The following is an 18,853-nucleotide window of genomic DNA, read 5'->3' as shown; positions in this document are numbered from 1 at the left end:
TTTTGGTCACCATTCACTTTCAAAGTATAGAAAGGATAAGTATACTACCCTAACAACTCCACAATATCACAATATCAATGACATGGGAATGAATAAATGATGACAAAATTTTCATTTTTGAGTGAACTGTTCTTTTAAGAGTTTTAATGCAAGCCTGCAGAACAGCATGAAATTAACAGCTTTGGTTATATAACAATGTCTTATCTAGTTTGGACTTTTAATGTTTTGCTAGTTAATTGTGATTTACCACGATTCTAGCACATCTAGTGATCTACAAGGCTGTAAAACTGACAGTTTAAGAACCAAATTCTTAGGATTATGCAGGATTAATCAATGGCCTTGTGGTCTAAATCTAATTAGAGAAGAGCACAATCAGAGAACTATAACTTTTTATGTTTCTTTAAATTTAATCTCGCAGTACAGTATTCCAGATAATATGGGACGTAGGTAATTCATTTAGTGCTGCGATATCCCTATTATAGACATATAAACTTATGACATCCAGCATTGAGAATGATATATGTTTGCACAGCCGTCTCACCGTTCCGAGCTAAGATGATGGCCACATACTGCTGGCTGAGGGTGTTGACTGTGAGCAGCATGGCAGGACTCTGTGTGGTCTGGAAACTCAGTGCCATGTTGTCTCTGGTTTTGCTGTACTGAGAAGGGACAGTCAGCACTGCGGCCGACCGGTTCTGTATGACGGAGAATGGCTCCTGAAAAATATAGGTGACCGACGCTCCCCTTTCAAAGGACATGGACACCTCTGTGGACATAAAAAAGACCAGATGGATATTGTCACTGGCTATAAATCTAATCGGAGTACACCTGATGTCCTATGAGTTTTGTTTAAACACTTTGAACGGGGGTGATAATGCATACATTTATATCAACTGATTCTACAAGAAATGGCCATGCATAATTTAGTAAATATCTCTAATAATAAAAATCTCTAAAACCAATTTCTCAACACTTTGGTCACTTTTTCAAAACTCTTCACAGTGAGCACATCTATGTGGGCTTTCTGGGCTAAATTGAGGATCATTTTCCAATGCTTTGGCAAAATATATGTATAATGACTAATTTGTTCAAAGTACATCAATTATTTTCTCACTCAGACACAACCACCACCAAAAGTCTATATATCAACAGGCCAATTTGCACATTTAAATGCTATTTTCAAACTGTTAAACTTAAAGTTCAAAACTTAAAGTAATACAGAACTGAATAAGACAGCAATTTGCTACATTCCTACAGTAAAACCATATTTAAATATATTCTAAATATAAAAAAAAAAAGCAATATAGCTGAACAACTGCACTGGTGTTAGTCCATCCATTTTATGCCCATCTGTACAAAAGGGGACAAACTTTAGAACAATATGTACTGTAATGTAAACATGAACCATGTAAAACATACTGAAGTGAATTCTAAATGGTAGAGAGCTGTCATTCTTGTTTTGTAAAGATATTTTACAAAAGAAAACACTGTATAATTCTACCTGGGTAACACTTTAGTATAGGGACCAATTCTCACTATCAACTACTTGCTTATTAGCATGCCTATTAATAACATATTGGCTGTTTTTAAAGCACATATTCTGCATGACCATATTCTACATCCCTAAACCTACCCAATACCTAAACTAAATAACCACCTTACTAACTATAAATAAGCAGCAAATTAGTAGTTTATTGAGACAAAAGTCACCGTTAACAGTTTGTTAATAGCGAGAACTGGACCTTAAAATCAAGTGTGACCACTACCTGTGGTTAGTGTTAAGTGTTTTTGTTGGGTGATGATCTTTGGTGGTGTTATGGAAGAATGACTTGATTGCAGACATGTATGAAGTGTTTTGGTAGTTTTAGTGCATTTTGAATGTGATATGAACTGCTGTGCTAAGTTGATTAGGAGAACTGTGTAAAGAGTTTTGAAAAACTGACCTAAGTATTGAGAAAAGTGTCCTAGTGCTTGTAAAAAATGGAAATAATAAAAAAAAAAAAAAAGTGTTAATGTTAAACGTTTTAGGTTTGCTAGAAGTTAGAAGTTTGCAGGCTGGTCAACAAGTTAACAAAAAACATCATTTGCAAGACATTTTCCGCAAATGTGAAACATTTTCAAGTGAAACAGGAAAAAGACAGGCAGACAGAGAGATAGACAGAGAACATACGGAGATGACAGACAGAAAGACAGACAAAGAACACACAGAGAAGATTAAAAATTGAGATATTAAACATTCCCAATATCATAATATGCCAATGACTATTGCAACAAGAATCAGAACAAGTACTTTGACATTTATAATTACATTTTTGTCTCTGTCTGTATTTGAATAATGTGCATCATCATAATGGCAGGCTCTATTAGATACAGACTATAAGACAGACAGACTGAGGCAAGAGAACAGAAGAGTCAGACTTTCTCATCTCATCCTCAGTGCCTTTGATCAGCACAGCTCATCAGATCAAACTAAAGAAAGGCAGCTTAACGCACATCTGACTTTCTGATGTCTTCATGAATACAAATGTGTAGATTTTCCCTTCTTGTTTACAGACAGATTATATAACACTATATTTCTGAAAAAAATCTAAGGTATGTTTTCAAGTATGTCTGCCAGTATGGCATAACTTTCATTAACAAGATGCTAAAACAAGCCACCCACACAAGGGAAGTGGTAAATTCAAACATAGCAAGGTTAAGATAAGTCATTAATACTTTGTTGTTCTGTCATAATGGAAGGGCAGCTTTTGTAAACTGAAGAAACTTGTGTAAAAAGTAGCTTTGTTTCAGATTTTGTACATCAAGATGTTCAAAAATCCCACTCAACACATACGCCTCCAAGACTTCTGTGCCTTCAGTGCTCATACAGGCAACATCAAAGCTCTCCAATCCAGCATCAGAGAGCCTTTGATAGAGCAGAGTTATTCAAAGACTGGCAAGTGCTTGCCCACTGACATATGGCTAAATTATTTTTAAGGTACATTATGCAAATATATAGACGTCACTAACTCATCCATGAATTCATGTCACATATTACATGGCAGTTTCATCAGGTCCGAGACAAAGATGATGCTGCTGGAAGCATTCATTATTGCTTAATAACTGTCTGCAAAATAATTCTATTTTAGATTCAGGATTTTAATTGTTAGATTGCATGTGTTTATTAAATGCATTTTACATTCTAATTATTTATTTATTATATTCTGTTCATTTGGTATTCATCTAATAAAGCAAAACATGGATTCTCTCAAATTAAACATTTGATTAGTTATTATGAATAGTCTTTTTAAGTGCTTTATTTTATTCCTATTATTCGTTTTCTATGTATTACTTAATTTAACAGTTATAAAAGGTTTAATTTATTGATATAAATTTGGAATATTACCTTCTGTGCAAGAGGGTCCCCCATAAGCAGAGTTAGTGCAGTCGCACATGTAACCGCTGCTTTTCTCAATGCATTTCCCCCGATTGTGGCAGAGCCCGGCTGAGCTGCTACAGTGACCCGCACACCCTGAACTCACTCCTGGTGTCACTTTGGCCCGTTCCTCCAAGTCAAAATTCACTCCATTCATGTTAAATGCTCGAATGCATCCAAGAAAACCTCTTTGTCTTGTGGCTGTGCCCCCTGAGAGATAAGAGAGGGGAAAAAAGAAAAAAAAGAGTAATCAGAAATACTTTTTACAGGCACATGCATACTATTGGACTGATAAAAGAGAAACAAACAAATACAACTCCTCTCTCTCTGCAGTGCACTTTCAAAATGTTTATTTTACCAACAAACAGCTGGCTTCCAAGCTGAAGGCGAAGGTGTCCATCAGGTGGGGTTTCTATGATCCGCAGGGGCAGCTGGTCAACCTGCAGGCATGCTTCTTTCACATTGCGCTCGGCTCGAACCCAATGCCACTGCCTGTCGTTCAGTGGCACAGGAGATTTGACGGTCAGGACTACTGGCCCGTCGCCCACATTAAAGGAGAAAGTCACAGCTGAGGGAGCTGGGTGAACAGGAACATGAGGAAAGAAGTCAGAATAAATGAAAACTAATACTTCTAAAATTGCTAGATAGATGAACAATACCAAATATACCCAAGTGTTCATTCAAGTTACGGTGACACTTGAAAGTTAGTTGCAATAGCTAACATAAACTAACAATGAACAATAATTTTACAACATTTATTATCTTGGTAAGTATAGATTATACAAACACCACCATTCAAAAGGTTTGTGCCTAGTAGGATTTTTTATTTCAAGGAAAATATTATTTTATTCAACAGGGATGCATTAGGTTGACAGTAAAGACATTTATAACATATAGAATGATACTATTTCAAATAAATGTTCTTTTAATTTATTTAATTTATTTTTTTTCAAATAAAAAATTGCGTGGTTTTCACAAAGATATTAAGCAGCTCAACTGTTTTTAATAAGAAAGGTTTCTGGAGCAGCAAATCAGCATATCAGAAAGATTTCTGAAGAATAATGTGACACCGAAGACTGGAGTAATGACTGCAGAAAATTCAGCTTTGCCTTCACAGGAATAAATAAAATTTTGAAGTATATTAAGATAGAAAACAGTTATTTCCAAATGTCTTTTTGATCAAATAAATTCAGCCTTGGTGGGCATAAGAGACTTCTTTCAAAAACATTTTAAAAAACTTACCAACCTCACACCTTTGAAGAGTGAATACATCAATAAATGTTTAACATTTCAAGTTGTATAAAAGAACAATTATTTTATGTATTACGAACAAACATGAACAATGAACAACAGTATATTGAAAAATCAATATTATAAATTACACTAAATGCATGCTGAAAACATCTTTTTTTCATTGTTAATTCATTATACCTATTGCATAAACTAATTGTTAAGAAATTGATTGTTTTTGTGAATTTAATCTTGATTTCCTCTGTTAACATTATATATTATACAGCTCATTTAGAAATCTAACATTGGCAATTTCTTATAGATGTGCCGGGACTCACAGCTCAGCTCAACCCGGACAAAGTTTTGAATGCCCATGTTTTCCACAAAGACCCCGGAGGGGGAAGCAGTCTTGAAGTAGAAGGAGACATCGAGGGAAAGCTCCACCTGCAGAGCCGGGAACTGCAGATATGAAGCCGCTTGGTAAAAAGATACAGCATTCCACAGGAACTCTAACAGAGAGGAAGAAAGATAAATGTCATATATCTGACAGTATTATATACATACATATAATACATATTCCTTTCATACACTGAATTATCTGATATCTGTCTGCTTGTTTTCTTCTCTCTTAGTCTCTTTCGAATCCATCAGTCATGTGTGAAAACAGCAGAAAAGACTAGTTCACGTACTGTCACCAGAGCACTGCAGGGGTCCCACGACATACATGGCTTCAGAGCCCAGTCTGTAAGTATCGCCAACCACAATCTCCTGCACTGGCAAGTGCTCCTTATATGAGAGGACGCCAGTGTCATTCTCCCTGCAAACAACAGATGTATAAGGAAACAAGACACAGCATTTGAGCAAAAATGGATATATTAGACATACACTACCATTAAAAAATTTGCAATCTGTAAGATTTGATTTTGCATTTATTGAAAGAATTTACTACTTCTATTTAGCAAGGATGCATTAAATTGATCAAACGTGTCAGTAAAGGTTTACATTTTTCAAAAATAAAAATAAACAAATCTTTCAAATAATGGTGCTCTTTTGAAAATTCCATTCGACATTGATGATAATAAGAAATGTTATAACTGGAGTAATAACTGCACATTCAGCTTTGCCATCACAGGAATAAATTATATTTTAAAAGATTTTGAAAATTTTTACTTTAAATTGTAATAATATTTTCTGTCATTTTAATCAAATAAATGCAGCTTTGGTAAGCATAAAAGGCTCTTTTTTTTTCTTCAAAAACAAAAACCTTTCCTGACTCCAAATATTTATTTATACAGTAGCCTATATATATATATATATATATATATATATATATGTATACACACACACAATATAGATACAATTTTATATACAATATAGATACAATTTTAAATACATATCACATATTGTAAAGTATAAATGTACTTTACAGCTGTTATGGATCAGGCATAAATTATGCATAAAAGTAGTCTAGGCTTATATAAAAGGTGTTTACTGGGTTTCATCTGGTTTTGAGCCTTGTCTGCGCACATAATTGTGCAACTTGTGTGCAATTATCAGTGAATAAGACCCAGTGTTAGTAAAAATAAGGCCCATCTCAGTAATCTAATAGACTTCATGAGGTGCATTTGCCTTGTTACCATGACACTCTGTCTGCATCACAGTTGCAGAAATAGTTCATATCGGCACAGTTCTCTTCCAGACCGCAGGAACACTGCTGCACCCCTGGCTGGAATCCTCCCCAGTAGGTCCTCTTCTCTCCTCTGCGGTCCACCCACCAGGACAAAGGGGTGCCGTCTGCAACAACACAAAAATTATTAATGTTAATGCACAAAGCACATATTGATGCCATTTAAGACCTGTACAACTCAATCCTTTACAATAGATACCAAAATAGAGTTTCACGCCTATTGTCGGTTTTTAGAGTGTTAAATAATGTGGGATATAGAGTCATAATTTCATATTCAATTGACTAACAATGATATGTGTACATAAAATCCACACATTGACATTATAGATATTTTTTATTTACTGTTACACTGAAAAAAAAAATGGATGCAATTTTCAAAATTAAACATGAAATTTTGAAGTAGAAAAACTGAAATAGTATTTTCTAGAAAAACATACACCAATCTTTTTTTTTTTTTTTTTACATAATTAAGACTTAATTATGTTATAGATTTTATTGATGTGGGAAGTGTGTAAAAATGTCAGTAATTTCAAATGGACACACATTCGTTAAGTGTAAGGAGAGACACACACTGACTGATATAGATGGATATATAAAACTCATTTCACCTCTCCGTGACTGACTTGATCAGTGATGACAGCGACTACCTGGGAAATATGATACTTTTGATTTGTGTGAACGAGAAGAATTTGCATGAGTATAGACCTAGAAGAACTGACAGATCTTCAAACTGACAGCTTAATTTAGCACACTAAATCAAAATGCTTGTGATAAGGTGTGTCAATAATGACTTCCAATAAATCTGCAATGCATATTAACGCCAAGTGGAATTTAATCTGGGCAGTAATTATGGATTTAGACTGGGATGACTGCCAGACTGAAAAAAAAAACGTTTATTTTATTCTCTGCTAGCTGATGAACTACAAGAAGTTTACAACTTAAATTAAAACAACATTTGGCATTGCTCTTGTAAATTTCAGCATTTGATCAAATCATTTATATTGTTTATAAAGACCTGCCTTCTGACTGTGAGTGAGTGAGAGACATTACACTTTATGTGATGCCATAATTGCTCGCTCTCACCTCTAAATTGAAAGTAAAGCACTTTGACAAACTAGACAACAGCCTCAAAATAATTTAACGCAAACCGATCCCTGTTAACCAACTATAATGGAAAACAAACAAATATGGGATTTTTAAGTCTTTAACATCTAATATTCTAAGAAGAAGAAAACTGCCAACATAACCTCATAAAAATCTATATTATTTGGATTTGGTGAGAAATATATTTGCATGGCAAGTTCAACTCATATAATTGCATGATTTGTTTTAATTCAATTGTGAATAAATGACCAAGACATTTTCCAAAATTACCTGACTTGTAACTAAGATAACACATTTTTAATAGCAAGAGGGACCGAGAGAAACCAGTGTTTCAAAAAGCAATAAAAATAATTATGCCATTCTTTGAAGCCAGCTGGACCAGAAGAGAGAGACAGAGCGAGAACCCCCACACACACACACATTTTTATGATACAATAGGTAGGGAATAATAATCTTGTTTATAGTCTGCAGTGACATGATATCTGCCTCAGGGGAACGGAGCTACATCAATTTTTCATAAACTGAGGAAAACTGCACATGACTCCCTCCAAAAGCTGCCAAAACTGAAATAACAGCTTTTCAAAATCTCTCTCTCTTCCTTCCTGCAGACACTGGATGACCATTATGACCTTTCTCACATAAGTTTGGTGAGATACTAATGTAGCATCTTTTTGCATGGCAAAATTTTGTGCACTTATTGTGTACATACATGTGTTTACATTGTACTTATATTTTTTAAAATACCTATATGTAATTACATCTGTAATTAATTTCTGTAATTAAATTTATAATTACACTGTTGACCCATCCCTTACACCTTAACCCACCCTTAAACCTACCCATACCACCAAACCTGTCCCTAACCTTACCCGTATCCCACCTCAATAGCAGCAAAAGTGTTTTGCAATACAATAGTCCACATTAAGTACATTGTACTTATTTTTTGATGTAAGTACATAGTAGTTAAGGCCACCTAATATACAGGTGCATCTCAATAAATTAGAATGTCGTGGAAAAGTTCATTTATTTCAGTAATTCAACTCAAATTGTGAAACTCGTGTATTAAATAAATTCAATGCACACAGACTGAAGTAGTTTAAGTCTTTGGTTCATTTAATTGTGATGATTTTGGCTCACATTTAACAAAAAACCCACCAATTCACTATCTCAACAAATTAGAATATGATGACATGCCAATCAGCTAATCAGCTCAAAACACCTGCAAAGGTTTTCTGAGCCTTCAAAATGGTCTCTTAGTTTGGTTCACTAGGCTACACAATCATGGGGAAGACTGCTGATCTGACAGTTGTCCAGAAGACAATCATTGACACCCTTCACAAGGAGGGTAAGCCACAAACATTCATTGCCAAAGAAGCTGGCTGTTCACAGAGTGCTGTATCCAAGCATCTTAACAGAAAGTTGAGTGGAAAGAAAAAGTGTGGAAGAAAAAGATACACAACCAACCGAGAGAACCGCAGCCTTTTGAGGATTGTCAAGCAAAATCGAATTTAAGAATTTGGGTGAACTTCACAAGGAATGGACTGAGGCTGGGGTCAAGACATCAAGAGCCACCACACACAGATGTGTCAAGGAATTTGGCTACAGTTGTCGTATTCCTCTTCTTAAGCCACTCCTGAACCACAGACAGTGTCAGAGGCGTCTTACCTGGGCTAAGGAGAAGAAGAACTGTACTGTTTCCCAGTGGTCCAAAGTACTCTTTTCAGATGAGAGCAAGTTTTGTATTTCATTTGGAAACCAAGGTCCTAGAGTCTGGAGGAAGGGTGGAGAAGATCATAGCCCAAGTTGCTTGAAGTCCAGTGTTAAGTTTCCACAGTCTGTGATGATTTGGGGTGCAATGTCATCTGCTGGTGTTGGTCCATTGTGTTTTTTGAAAACCAAAGTCATTGCACCCATTCACCAAGAAACTTTGGAGCACTTCATGCTTCCTTCTGCTGACCAGCTTTTTAAAGATGCTGATTTGATTTTCCAGCAGGATTTGGCACCTGCCCACACTGCCAAAAGCACCAAAAGTTGGTTAAATGACCATGGTGTTGGTGTGCTTGACTGGCCAGCAAACTCACCAGACCTGAACCCCATAGAGAATCTATGGGCTATTGTCAAGAGGAAAATGAGAAACAAGAGACCAAAAAATGCAGATGAGCTGAAGGCCACTGTCAAAGAAAACCTGGGCTTCCATACCACATCAGCAGTGCCACAAACTGATCACCTCCATGCCACGCTGAATTGAGGCAGTAATTAAAGCAAAAGGAGCCCCTACCAAGTATTGAGTACATATACAGTAAATGAACATACTTTCCAGAAGGCCAACAATTCACTAAAAATGTTTTTCTTATTGGTCTTATGAAGTATTCTAATTTGTTGAGATGCAAATGAACTTTTCCATGACATTCTAATTTATTGAGATGCACCTGTAAAGTGTGACCAAATTTTCTAGTAACGCACTTCATAAAAAGTGTCTGTCTTCATTTATTGTCATGATGCTTTGACAGACCAAAATGTCTGCATGTAAAATTCTCTTGAAAATTGTCTGATTTACGCTGATTTCAAATATTTCATAGTTCATCATAATTCAGAAGAAATAAAAAGAGGAAAGAAACATTTTTGCTATTATTTAGTACCTAACAAAATCAGTCTTGTAAATCTAGCATGGATTGTTATTTCAGCATTGATACATACCTAAGCACTGAGGGACTAAAGGCCAGCACTTACCCCAGGGGTTAAACAGTCGTGACCTTCTGCAGTGGTAGGCGATCCTCTGCTCACAGTGTCCTGACAGAGACACCAGGGCCTTCAGCTGTTCAGATGAGGCGCTATAATTAAACCATCCCACATATGGCTTCTGCAGTGTAGAGCCTCGTACTCTGACTGCATTCGAATTGTTGTGACGAACCACTGTCCACACTTTGCTCCCTGAAACATTTGATGCTCTGCATTATTCCAACATTCCAGGACACTTAAAAGGCATCTAAAAAATGGGAGATATAATGTCTTTCCAACAAATGCTGTGAGGTAACATTTTCAAGTATCATAAATTAAGGAAAAATAAAATAAAATAAATGAACATTTGGATTCTAACAGGTAATGTGACATATGGACAGACAGATGAAGTAAAATAAAACACAGGGAGTTGCATACCAAGACATTAATTTTCAGTGAGCAAGACAAAGAGATGACAGCGCTGTGCCTTGGGCTGCCCCAGAGAATGCTGCCATAACAAAGTGACTGTCTATAATGTCTATTCAAGCATCTACCACAGCCCAAAGCATATAGTTTCACAATTAAATTGCAAATGTATTTATTTTATAATCAGGTTTTGAAATATTGTTTTTTATTCCCTAATAAATTAAGTTACTTGCCATTCAGAACTTCTACTACCCAAAACAAAAATATCAGAAATTAACCAGATTTGCTGCTTATTCAAAATCACTCTTTAGATTTAAATATATTAATTAATTAACCTGATTCTGAATCATTAAATGGCTTTCAGTCAATCATTCTTTGTGGAAACTATAAAAATAAAATAAAATAGAAATACAAACACAGTTATTGGTGACTTCTCTTATAAAACCATGTTTGTTATAATTCTCAACCATAGCTCACTCCAAAATGAATGTTTAATGGCAAACACATTGAAGGTTAGCAGACACACTGTCAATTCATAATGAGTTTAGCTTATTGAAGTCTATTCCTCCACTGACACGCATTCAATTCGGACACAGGACACGTCATTCTGTACTTGCGTTTTCAGGTTCAAGGTGGCAGTCAAGAAGTGAATCTAATCAATAGTATACAGGCAAAAATTCACTTCAAGAATGAATAAAGTGGCATCACTGAGTTTGAAAACAAAAATGGAAAGAGAAAAGGCGGTCTATATATACTGAAAATGAACAATACTCAGTCTTCCAGCCTAGGGTGAAGTTAGTACCTACAAATATTTGTCCACAATGTTGTTAAAGTAATTTATTTTAAAATGATGTGAATGGCCTGGCAGGATTTTGAACAGCCTCTGGAGTCATAGCTGCAGAGGCAGAGCCTGTGTATGCACATAGAAATCAATGTATTTGAACTTCTTGTCCAGTGTGTGATTTTTTTTAATGTTGAAGGTTCTTGGTTGGAGGCCATAATCTATGAATTGTGACCCAACAATTTGGCTAGTGAATTGATAAGTGTCACCCATTTGGCGGCTGCTAATTTCAGATCCTTTTAATAATGACTTTTAAACTGAGTAAAACACATCAAATCTAATATTTGAGCTGGGGGCGGAAAGAAATAACCAACCTGTAATATTACAGTAGACCTGAATAGGATCAAGAGGGCCACTTCCATCAGGATCTATAGAGAAATATCCAGAAGTGCTTCCAGCAAGCCTGTAGTGTTCACATGACGCTTCATAGATGGCTAAGAATTCAAACAGAGAATACTAAATTTCATCAAAGCTCCTGAAACATTTCACAAACAAGAGCAAGGTCATTGTTTGGATCTGCTGTCTAGATGTCTGTACTTTTAGCAAACATTATGTAAAGACGATTCCTCTTAAAAACAGACTTTGAGCAAAAAACACAGATCTGCAAATACAGGATCAAAGCTTCCTAAAAATTTGATTGAGTATTTGATAATGCATGCACTGTATGTCATGTTAGTTGTTGTATTGTGTGCATGTTTTCAAAGTGTAAACTCAAATTCAAATAACCCTAAGGGAATTTTGACCGTGAACAATAATAAATGAACAGTAAGTGTGTTTGAAATGTAGGAATCCATTGCGCAGACCTACAGTTATGGCACGTAGCTCCACTGTATCCTGTACCAGTGCAATCACAGAAGAAAGACGACCACGTCTGGGAACACCGGCTGCCATGCTCACAGAAATTATACAGACACCTGTCATATAAAAAGAGACAGGTAAACATTTAGTTCAAGTATATAGTAAAAAATTAGAATAAACCAAGTGTGACCAAGGATTACAATGCACTTTGAAACAGAATGTAAGCAGTCAGCATTTACTTTTAATAGGTTCATTTTAAATGAAAGTCATCAGACGACAGAGAACCGAATACATGTCCATCTCAAGTCAAAATCAATTTTCTGAGACTGAATGATTATGTCAGCATTCAATTAAGTTGTCTGTTGCCGGCATTGAAATAGACCTTAATATGGCCTCACTGCTCAGACGGCATCAAACAGTCTGTTAAATCAAGAGAATCGTTGGGCTTTTGACAGAATATTTTATAGCAAGTGCAGCTGGATCTAATTTAGAAAGGGAAAATTAATATGTGAATTTGTGTGAGGGGAGTATCAGAGGCAGGGCTGATGTGACTGTCGCTTGCCTGCAGAAAATTAATTTCCTTTTCAAGAATTTATTTGCTTTTCTATGAAAAGCACAAAGTCACGATGGTTCATAATCTCTAACAAAGGGAACCTTTTACAAATGAAAGAACAAAATCAACTAAAGCTAAAAGCTTACACAAAAGAGGCATTCAGTGTAGTCCTGGATATCATGAAATGCCATTTTAACCCTGTATAGAATACATGAATGTACATGAACAAAGTTTAGAATTTAGAGCTTGATTCAGAAAATTTCAGCTCATTTCATCCATCTGTTTTCCTCAGTAACAGAGCAAGATGAGCCTTTGTTTGCTTCAGTGTAGGGAAGTCTTGCCTGTCGATAAACTAACACTCAGACAAAAATTGATGTGCTTGCTGGAGACGTGTTGATTAATAGTGCATTCATTTGTCTGCTTAACTTTCACAATTACCAGCCTTTTAGGCCTGCATATATTATTTCACTGAGCTCAGTTTGCACGGCTGGTCCCTGAACAGCCCAATTTACGAGGCCTCCACGTACAATACAGCCATTCAAACAGCCATTAACCACTACAGGCAGAGTCAACTGCAGGCTGGATACTGTTTCAGGTGATGATTTCATTACCTCCGTGCTATTTCTAGTCATGCTTGGAAAAAGGTTTTGCTGGACCATAAAATTATGCCAACCAATGTGCAGAACTGCTCTGCAGCAATAAACCGCCCTGTGAAATTTTACTGATCGAGGTTTCTGGTAAGGGGACATTGTCAAAAGTAAAAGTCGATGACCTGAAAATTTGTTGTAAGGTTTGTGACGTGGAAAAAACAGGACGCACTGTGTGTGTGTTTTCAGTGAGTGATGGACAGCCAATCTCCATTCGTGATTTTAACTGGTCATATAATTCCCATTAAATCACATAACAGTCACTTTAATACTTCAGTAACATTAAAAATTTAGAACGGCATTAATATTATTAGCAATATAAAGCCAGAACTGTAATATAGAGACATAAATCAAAGGAGAACTAACACATACATCAGAATTTAAGGGAATTATAACATAATTGTGACATGAAAATGAATAACCTTGTCATCAAGGAGACACGCAGCAATAATGCGGAAGTTACTTTGGGGTTTTCAAACAGATGCTCAGACATAATGATAGCCTTGAATTTTTCAAATATAAAGGCAGCTATATACTACCATTCAATAACACTTACCATCAAAAGTTTGGGGTAAGCTTTTTTTTTGGCTATTCTTTTAAATTTCTACTCATTGAAGAATCCTAATTTTTAAAGTTTTAGGGTTTCAACAAACAAATTAAGCAAAAATGTGACAAATGTGACACTGAAAGGTTGAGTAATGGGTGCTAAAAAAGTAGCTTTTCTATCACTGGAATAAATTACATTTAAAATATATTCAAATAGAAAACCATTACTTTAAATTGTAATAATTTACAAATAAATGCAGACTTGGTGAACATATGAGACAAAAAAAAAAAAAAAAAAATATATATATATATATATATATATATATATATATATCACTGTAAAAGTGATAAGTTGACTTAACTTAAAAATTGAGGAAACCCTTTGCCTTAAAATTGTTAAGTAAATGTTAATTTAAAAAAAAAATAAGTTAAGTGAATTGTCAAGTTCACTTAACTTTTTTTTTATTATTATTATTTACTTAATAATTTTAAGGCAACGGGTTTCCTCAATATTTTTAAGTTGTCAACTTATCACTTTTTACAGTGTATATATATAAGCCCATGTAGCTCATTTGCAGATACCTCACCTGAAACGGTTTCCCATGTCACCACCTTCAGACAAAATAAGGACTACATCATTAAAATAAAGAAATGGATGCCTTCCACTGAGGCTTCATTAAGTTTGAAAATGTAAGTGCTAGACAAAAAAAAACAAATTTGTCTCCATGGAGAAGCTCTCTTTGACAATATCCAAAACCCAAAAGAGGGCAAAGCATTGCAGGGGTCAGCTATTTTGGCACTTGATTATCAGAGACACAGTCTGAGGCTGCATACAGAGGGGACAGAGACGGAGGAAAGGTTCAGTCTAGCAGCCAGAAGCATTCGCCCTCTGGCAGGCTCACAAAAACTGTCACATAGCTCACAGCGGAGGCCCTCAGACTATGACAGCTGCTCATGAATGATTTAGACTTGCCACTGATGGAGGGGTCTTGTCATGTTCATACAAGTTCACTATTAATAAAATCCCGCTGTACAGACAAGCCAGTGGGACATGTCCCTGCCGCCAAATAAAAAGACATTGAGAGACTGAATAGAAGCCAGTACGGTGAGCCGGTTAAAGTGGAGCAATTTGGGTGCTTCTGGATAATGCAAAAATATTGAACTATTATACCTCTGAACTATTCCTTTAATCAGCAATCTGATTTTAATAATAACTAAGGTTTAAGTTAATAAATAAAGTTTTCTGTAGAATCTTTTAGGATAATTATGTTGAATATTGTAGATAACAATACTATTTGACACTACAGTTCAGAGGTTTGGCTATAAGAATTTTTTTAAAGAATTTAAAACCTTTATTCAGCAAGGACACATAAAACTGATTAAAAGTGACAAAAATGTAAATACATATGTTACAAAATACTTGTACTTCTTCTAAAGAATTCCACCCATTTTTAAATGAATTTTAAAAATACTGTATGTTATAATAGAAATTTATTTTTATCAGTATTACTGTTTTTTTTTTTTGATGAAATAAATGTAGACTTGGTGAGCATAAGAGAATTCTTTTAAAAAAAACAACAACTTTTGAACAACAGTGTACAACTCTTAGTCTCCAACAGATCTATAACCGAATATATCATTATCTATTGTTGGCATTTATCTTGTTTACTCAGAAGAAAGTAAATAAGCAGACAAGAGTAGAAATCTCTCTTTCTGGGGGACAGCAGGGGTCATGCAGCTCTGGGTCGATGAGGCCTCTGATTCCAGTATGCGGTAATGAGAAGAAGTGCAAAATGCAGCACTAAGCTTGTTAGCTGGCCACAAACCTAAATCAAAGTACAAATGAACTTCCCCCAGTCCTAATTAGGGCTCTGCCGATAGTCCAGCTCAGCCAGCACGACCTGGGCCTTAATGACAAAGAACAGCTCTGACATGTTCAAGTTTCCAAGGTGTCATGAATAAAATAAAAACCAGTGGATATTTTTGTGGTAGACAAATGTAAAACAGCAACAGAAATATTTATCAGGCATATGGTCGAAAACCGTACCTGTCACGAATGCCACATAAGTCAAACTGTAGCTGATTGTAGCTTCCTAGATGACCTTGCTGGACTGACAGAAGATCAACAGGTTGGTTGTTGACAAGGATGAGCCGGACGCAGCCTTGAAAGGCCATTGTGGGATTCAAGCAGCTGGAGTCGTTCTGGGATACAGGACATCCTGAAAGAATTGATGAAAATACACCTGACTGTAGGTATGAATGTTGGAAGCAATAAATAATTATTATTTTTTAAACTGCTTCAAAAATAATACTAACACACGCACACACACACACACCAAAAAGTAATTTATATTTTTCCTCCACACATCATCATGTTCTATGGCTTGACTGACATTGACCTGTCAATCAACATCAACAAACTACTAGATTTAAAAAAAAACGTCAAAATATTGCTATTATAGATTTGTATATGTTGCATTTAATATTTTATACATTACATAAATTTAATACATAATAACTGAATTGTTATTGTTAACCAAAAGTAAAATTATTATAATTTTTGTTTTAATTGACAAAGGTGAAATAAAATAAAATTAATAAAATATAAATATCAGAGAATTAAAAATGCTGCATTGACAACCAACTGAAATAAAACTAGTTTAAATAAAAATATATTAAAATTAAAACTGAAATCAAAAATGTAATTTAATAAAATGAATATAATAGAAATATAAAACAAACTGCCAAAAACTGTTGGGCAAACGCTCATAACAAGATTACTAAAACCTAAAACCAAAATTAAAACCAAAGCTGAAAGTATAAAAATAAAAGCTAATTCAAAATATGAATAAATACTATGATTGTATATAAGTACTAAAACGATACTAGCTCTTATATGCTGCTTTATATTTTTTATTTTCATTTATTTTAAATGTTACCTTTGTAATCTTTCATAATTTGTTAATTAGTGGCAACTGAACAACAGAGTAGCATACTCAAAGTTTTGAATGCAAATACCTAATCTGACCCCAACTGTAACTGTAATGATCTTTTTGTCCTTTCTGAAAATATCTGTTCACTATTTTACCTCCAAAGTAGTGTTTGTCTTTTGGTTCCAGGTAGCTCTTCAGCTGGATCATGGATGCGGGCTCACTGTCCAGCGTCATGATGATCTGCAGACCTCTAGCATTGAGACTGACTGAATGCCACAAACCATCATTCACCCTCTGACCTGTCAATCGAAAATGCCATATACTGTTTAATAAACACAGTGACCATATATGAACATTAAACGCCTTTTAGTGCAACATGCAGCATTATATGGTCATATATAAACCATATTACAATGTCAAACAAACCACACACATACTGTAAAGTCATCCAAGACAACAATCAATATGTGAACCATCAACTCTCAAACAAAACAAAGCCATGATGAAACAGAAAATTCAATATGATAATACAAAAGTGCCAAAAACAAATCTCCTGGCAAAAAACTGCACCCCCTTCCACCCCTGTCCCCAAAGGAAAAATTCTCTTTGAGGTTTGATTTAATTAATTCTGGCCATTACATGTGAAGGGCGCCCAAGCTGTGTGCGGCTGCTGTGTGTCTACAGTCTCCCCTGTGCCAGCCATCTGTTTGTCGTTTGAGCTCAAGCGCTTCATTTCTTCTATTCCGGTAATTACAACACTCTCTATTTCAGCCAACACTTCTATGACGTGAGTTAGACCAAAAAAATTGGTTTCAGGTAGGATAAAACAGCCACTCTAACACAGACTGGCCCTGCACAACAGATGGAGAGCGCCCTCCTCCCCCCTACTGCGTGTCGATTGTTGTCGAACATCAGGTTTCCTCACTAGACTGAAACACACAACTGTCTGTCTCAGACACTAATCTTGTTTAGACCAGAATGCTGGACAAAAAATAAAAATGACGTTATTGCCTTTGTGGGTGACGAGATAAGCTGTAAGTAGTGACTTTTATACAAATGCTTTTGTTTTGCTCACGCATCTCATTGCTGAGAAGAGGACCAGAGAAAAAGCATGCAATTCTGTGCTGTGTAAGTAATAGGAAGTCTTTGCATTGCCAGGCTGGCTGAATTGAAAAAGAGAGACATTTATACTCTTGATCGCTATGCACACGTAATTGCTGAAACTGAGCAGCATTTCCAATTAGACTCCTTCAAAGCAGTAATTTCAGTGGCTAGAGTGTGTCATGCCTAGATAAAAGTGACAGCTCTACCATTTGATCACAGCTGCATTTCCATGTCACTTGCTGAAGCTTTATACCTTTTACAATTTGCCTGGTGCATGTTAAATTGTTGAGCTAAAGAACGAATGTTAAAAAGACTATGCTATATCAATTACATGATTTAACAAACACAAGTGACTGGGTTTGTTGACTACTACTACTGTTTTACTCAGGTTATGTATATGCTAGCATTTAAATAACAATGTCTAGTGGTGAAATTATACTTGCCTTACTGGAAAAAACGTAGCTAGTTTAAACTGGTCTCCCAGCCTGACAAAGCTGGGGTTTTTTTTGCTTGTTCTGAAGCCAAAACCCATCTAAAACCAACCAACAGACCAGCCAGACCAGGGGTGCGTTTCCTGTACAATAACGTAACTCTTTGCATAACTACCATAGTAGCAACGTTGGAGAAATTATACAGTGGTGGCCAAAATTATTAGAACCCTTGGCATATTTAAGAGGTTTCAGTTGTTTTTGTTGAATTGGCCATTACAATACCCATTAAATGAACTATTGCGAACAATACAAACAATATTTTCAGATCTGTCAGGTGTTCTAATAATTTTGGCCCCCACTGTATATAGAATGGAATAACAAATATAGATATTGCACTGCATGTTAGCTTGCTTATCTATT

At 35.5% G+C, this 18,853-nt stretch overlaps 1 protein-coding gene across 2 annotated transcripts in view; it reads right to left on the bottom strand.

Moving 5' to 3' along the window:
• cntnap5a (contactin associated protein family member 5a) overlaps nucleotides 1-18,853 on the bottom strand; it is a 64,281-nt gene that overhangs the window by 8,426 nt on the left and 37,002 nt on the right. The window contains exons 9-20 of one of the 2 annotated variants that reach the window (XM_058786907.1): nucleotides 17,054-17,197; nucleotides 16,013-16,184; nucleotides 12,229-12,335; nucleotides 11,736-11,855; nucleotides 10,167-10,367; nucleotides 6,283-6,439; nucleotides 5,335-5,462; nucleotides 4,984-5,154; nucleotides 3,774-3,992; nucleotides 3,386-3,625; nucleotides 1,944-1,970; nucleotides 542-766 (exon numbers count right to left, since the gene is read on the bottom strand). In XM_058786907.1, the coding sequence (XP_058642890.1) occupies nucleotides 542-766; nucleotides 1,944-1,970; nucleotides 3,386-3,625; nucleotides 3,774-3,992; nucleotides 4,984-5,154; nucleotides 5,335-5,462; nucleotides 6,283-6,439; nucleotides 10,167-10,367; nucleotides 11,736-11,855; nucleotides 12,229-12,335; nucleotides 16,013-16,184; nucleotides 17,054-17,197 (1,911 nt within the window). The remainder of the gene's footprint in view (nucleotides 1-541; nucleotides 767-1,943; nucleotides 1,971-3,385; nucleotides 3,626-3,773; nucleotides 3,993-4,983; nucleotides 5,155-5,334; nucleotides 5,463-6,282; nucleotides 6,440-10,166; nucleotides 10,368-11,735; nucleotides 11,856-12,228; nucleotides 12,336-16,012; nucleotides 16,185-17,053; nucleotides 17,198-18,853) is intronic. The other variant, XM_058786909.1, reaches the window with a different exon arrangement.

Source organism: Onychostoma macrolepis, chromosome 09 (genome assembly GCF_012432095.1).
Source record: "Onychostoma macrolepis isolate SWU-2019 chromosome 09, ASM1243209v1, whole genome shotgun sequence".
Lineage (NCBI taxonomy): Eukaryota > Metazoa > Chordata > Actinopteri > Cypriniformes > Cyprinidae > Onychostoma > Onychostoma macrolepis.
This window is presented reverse-complemented; position numbering and strand designations above follow the sequence as displayed.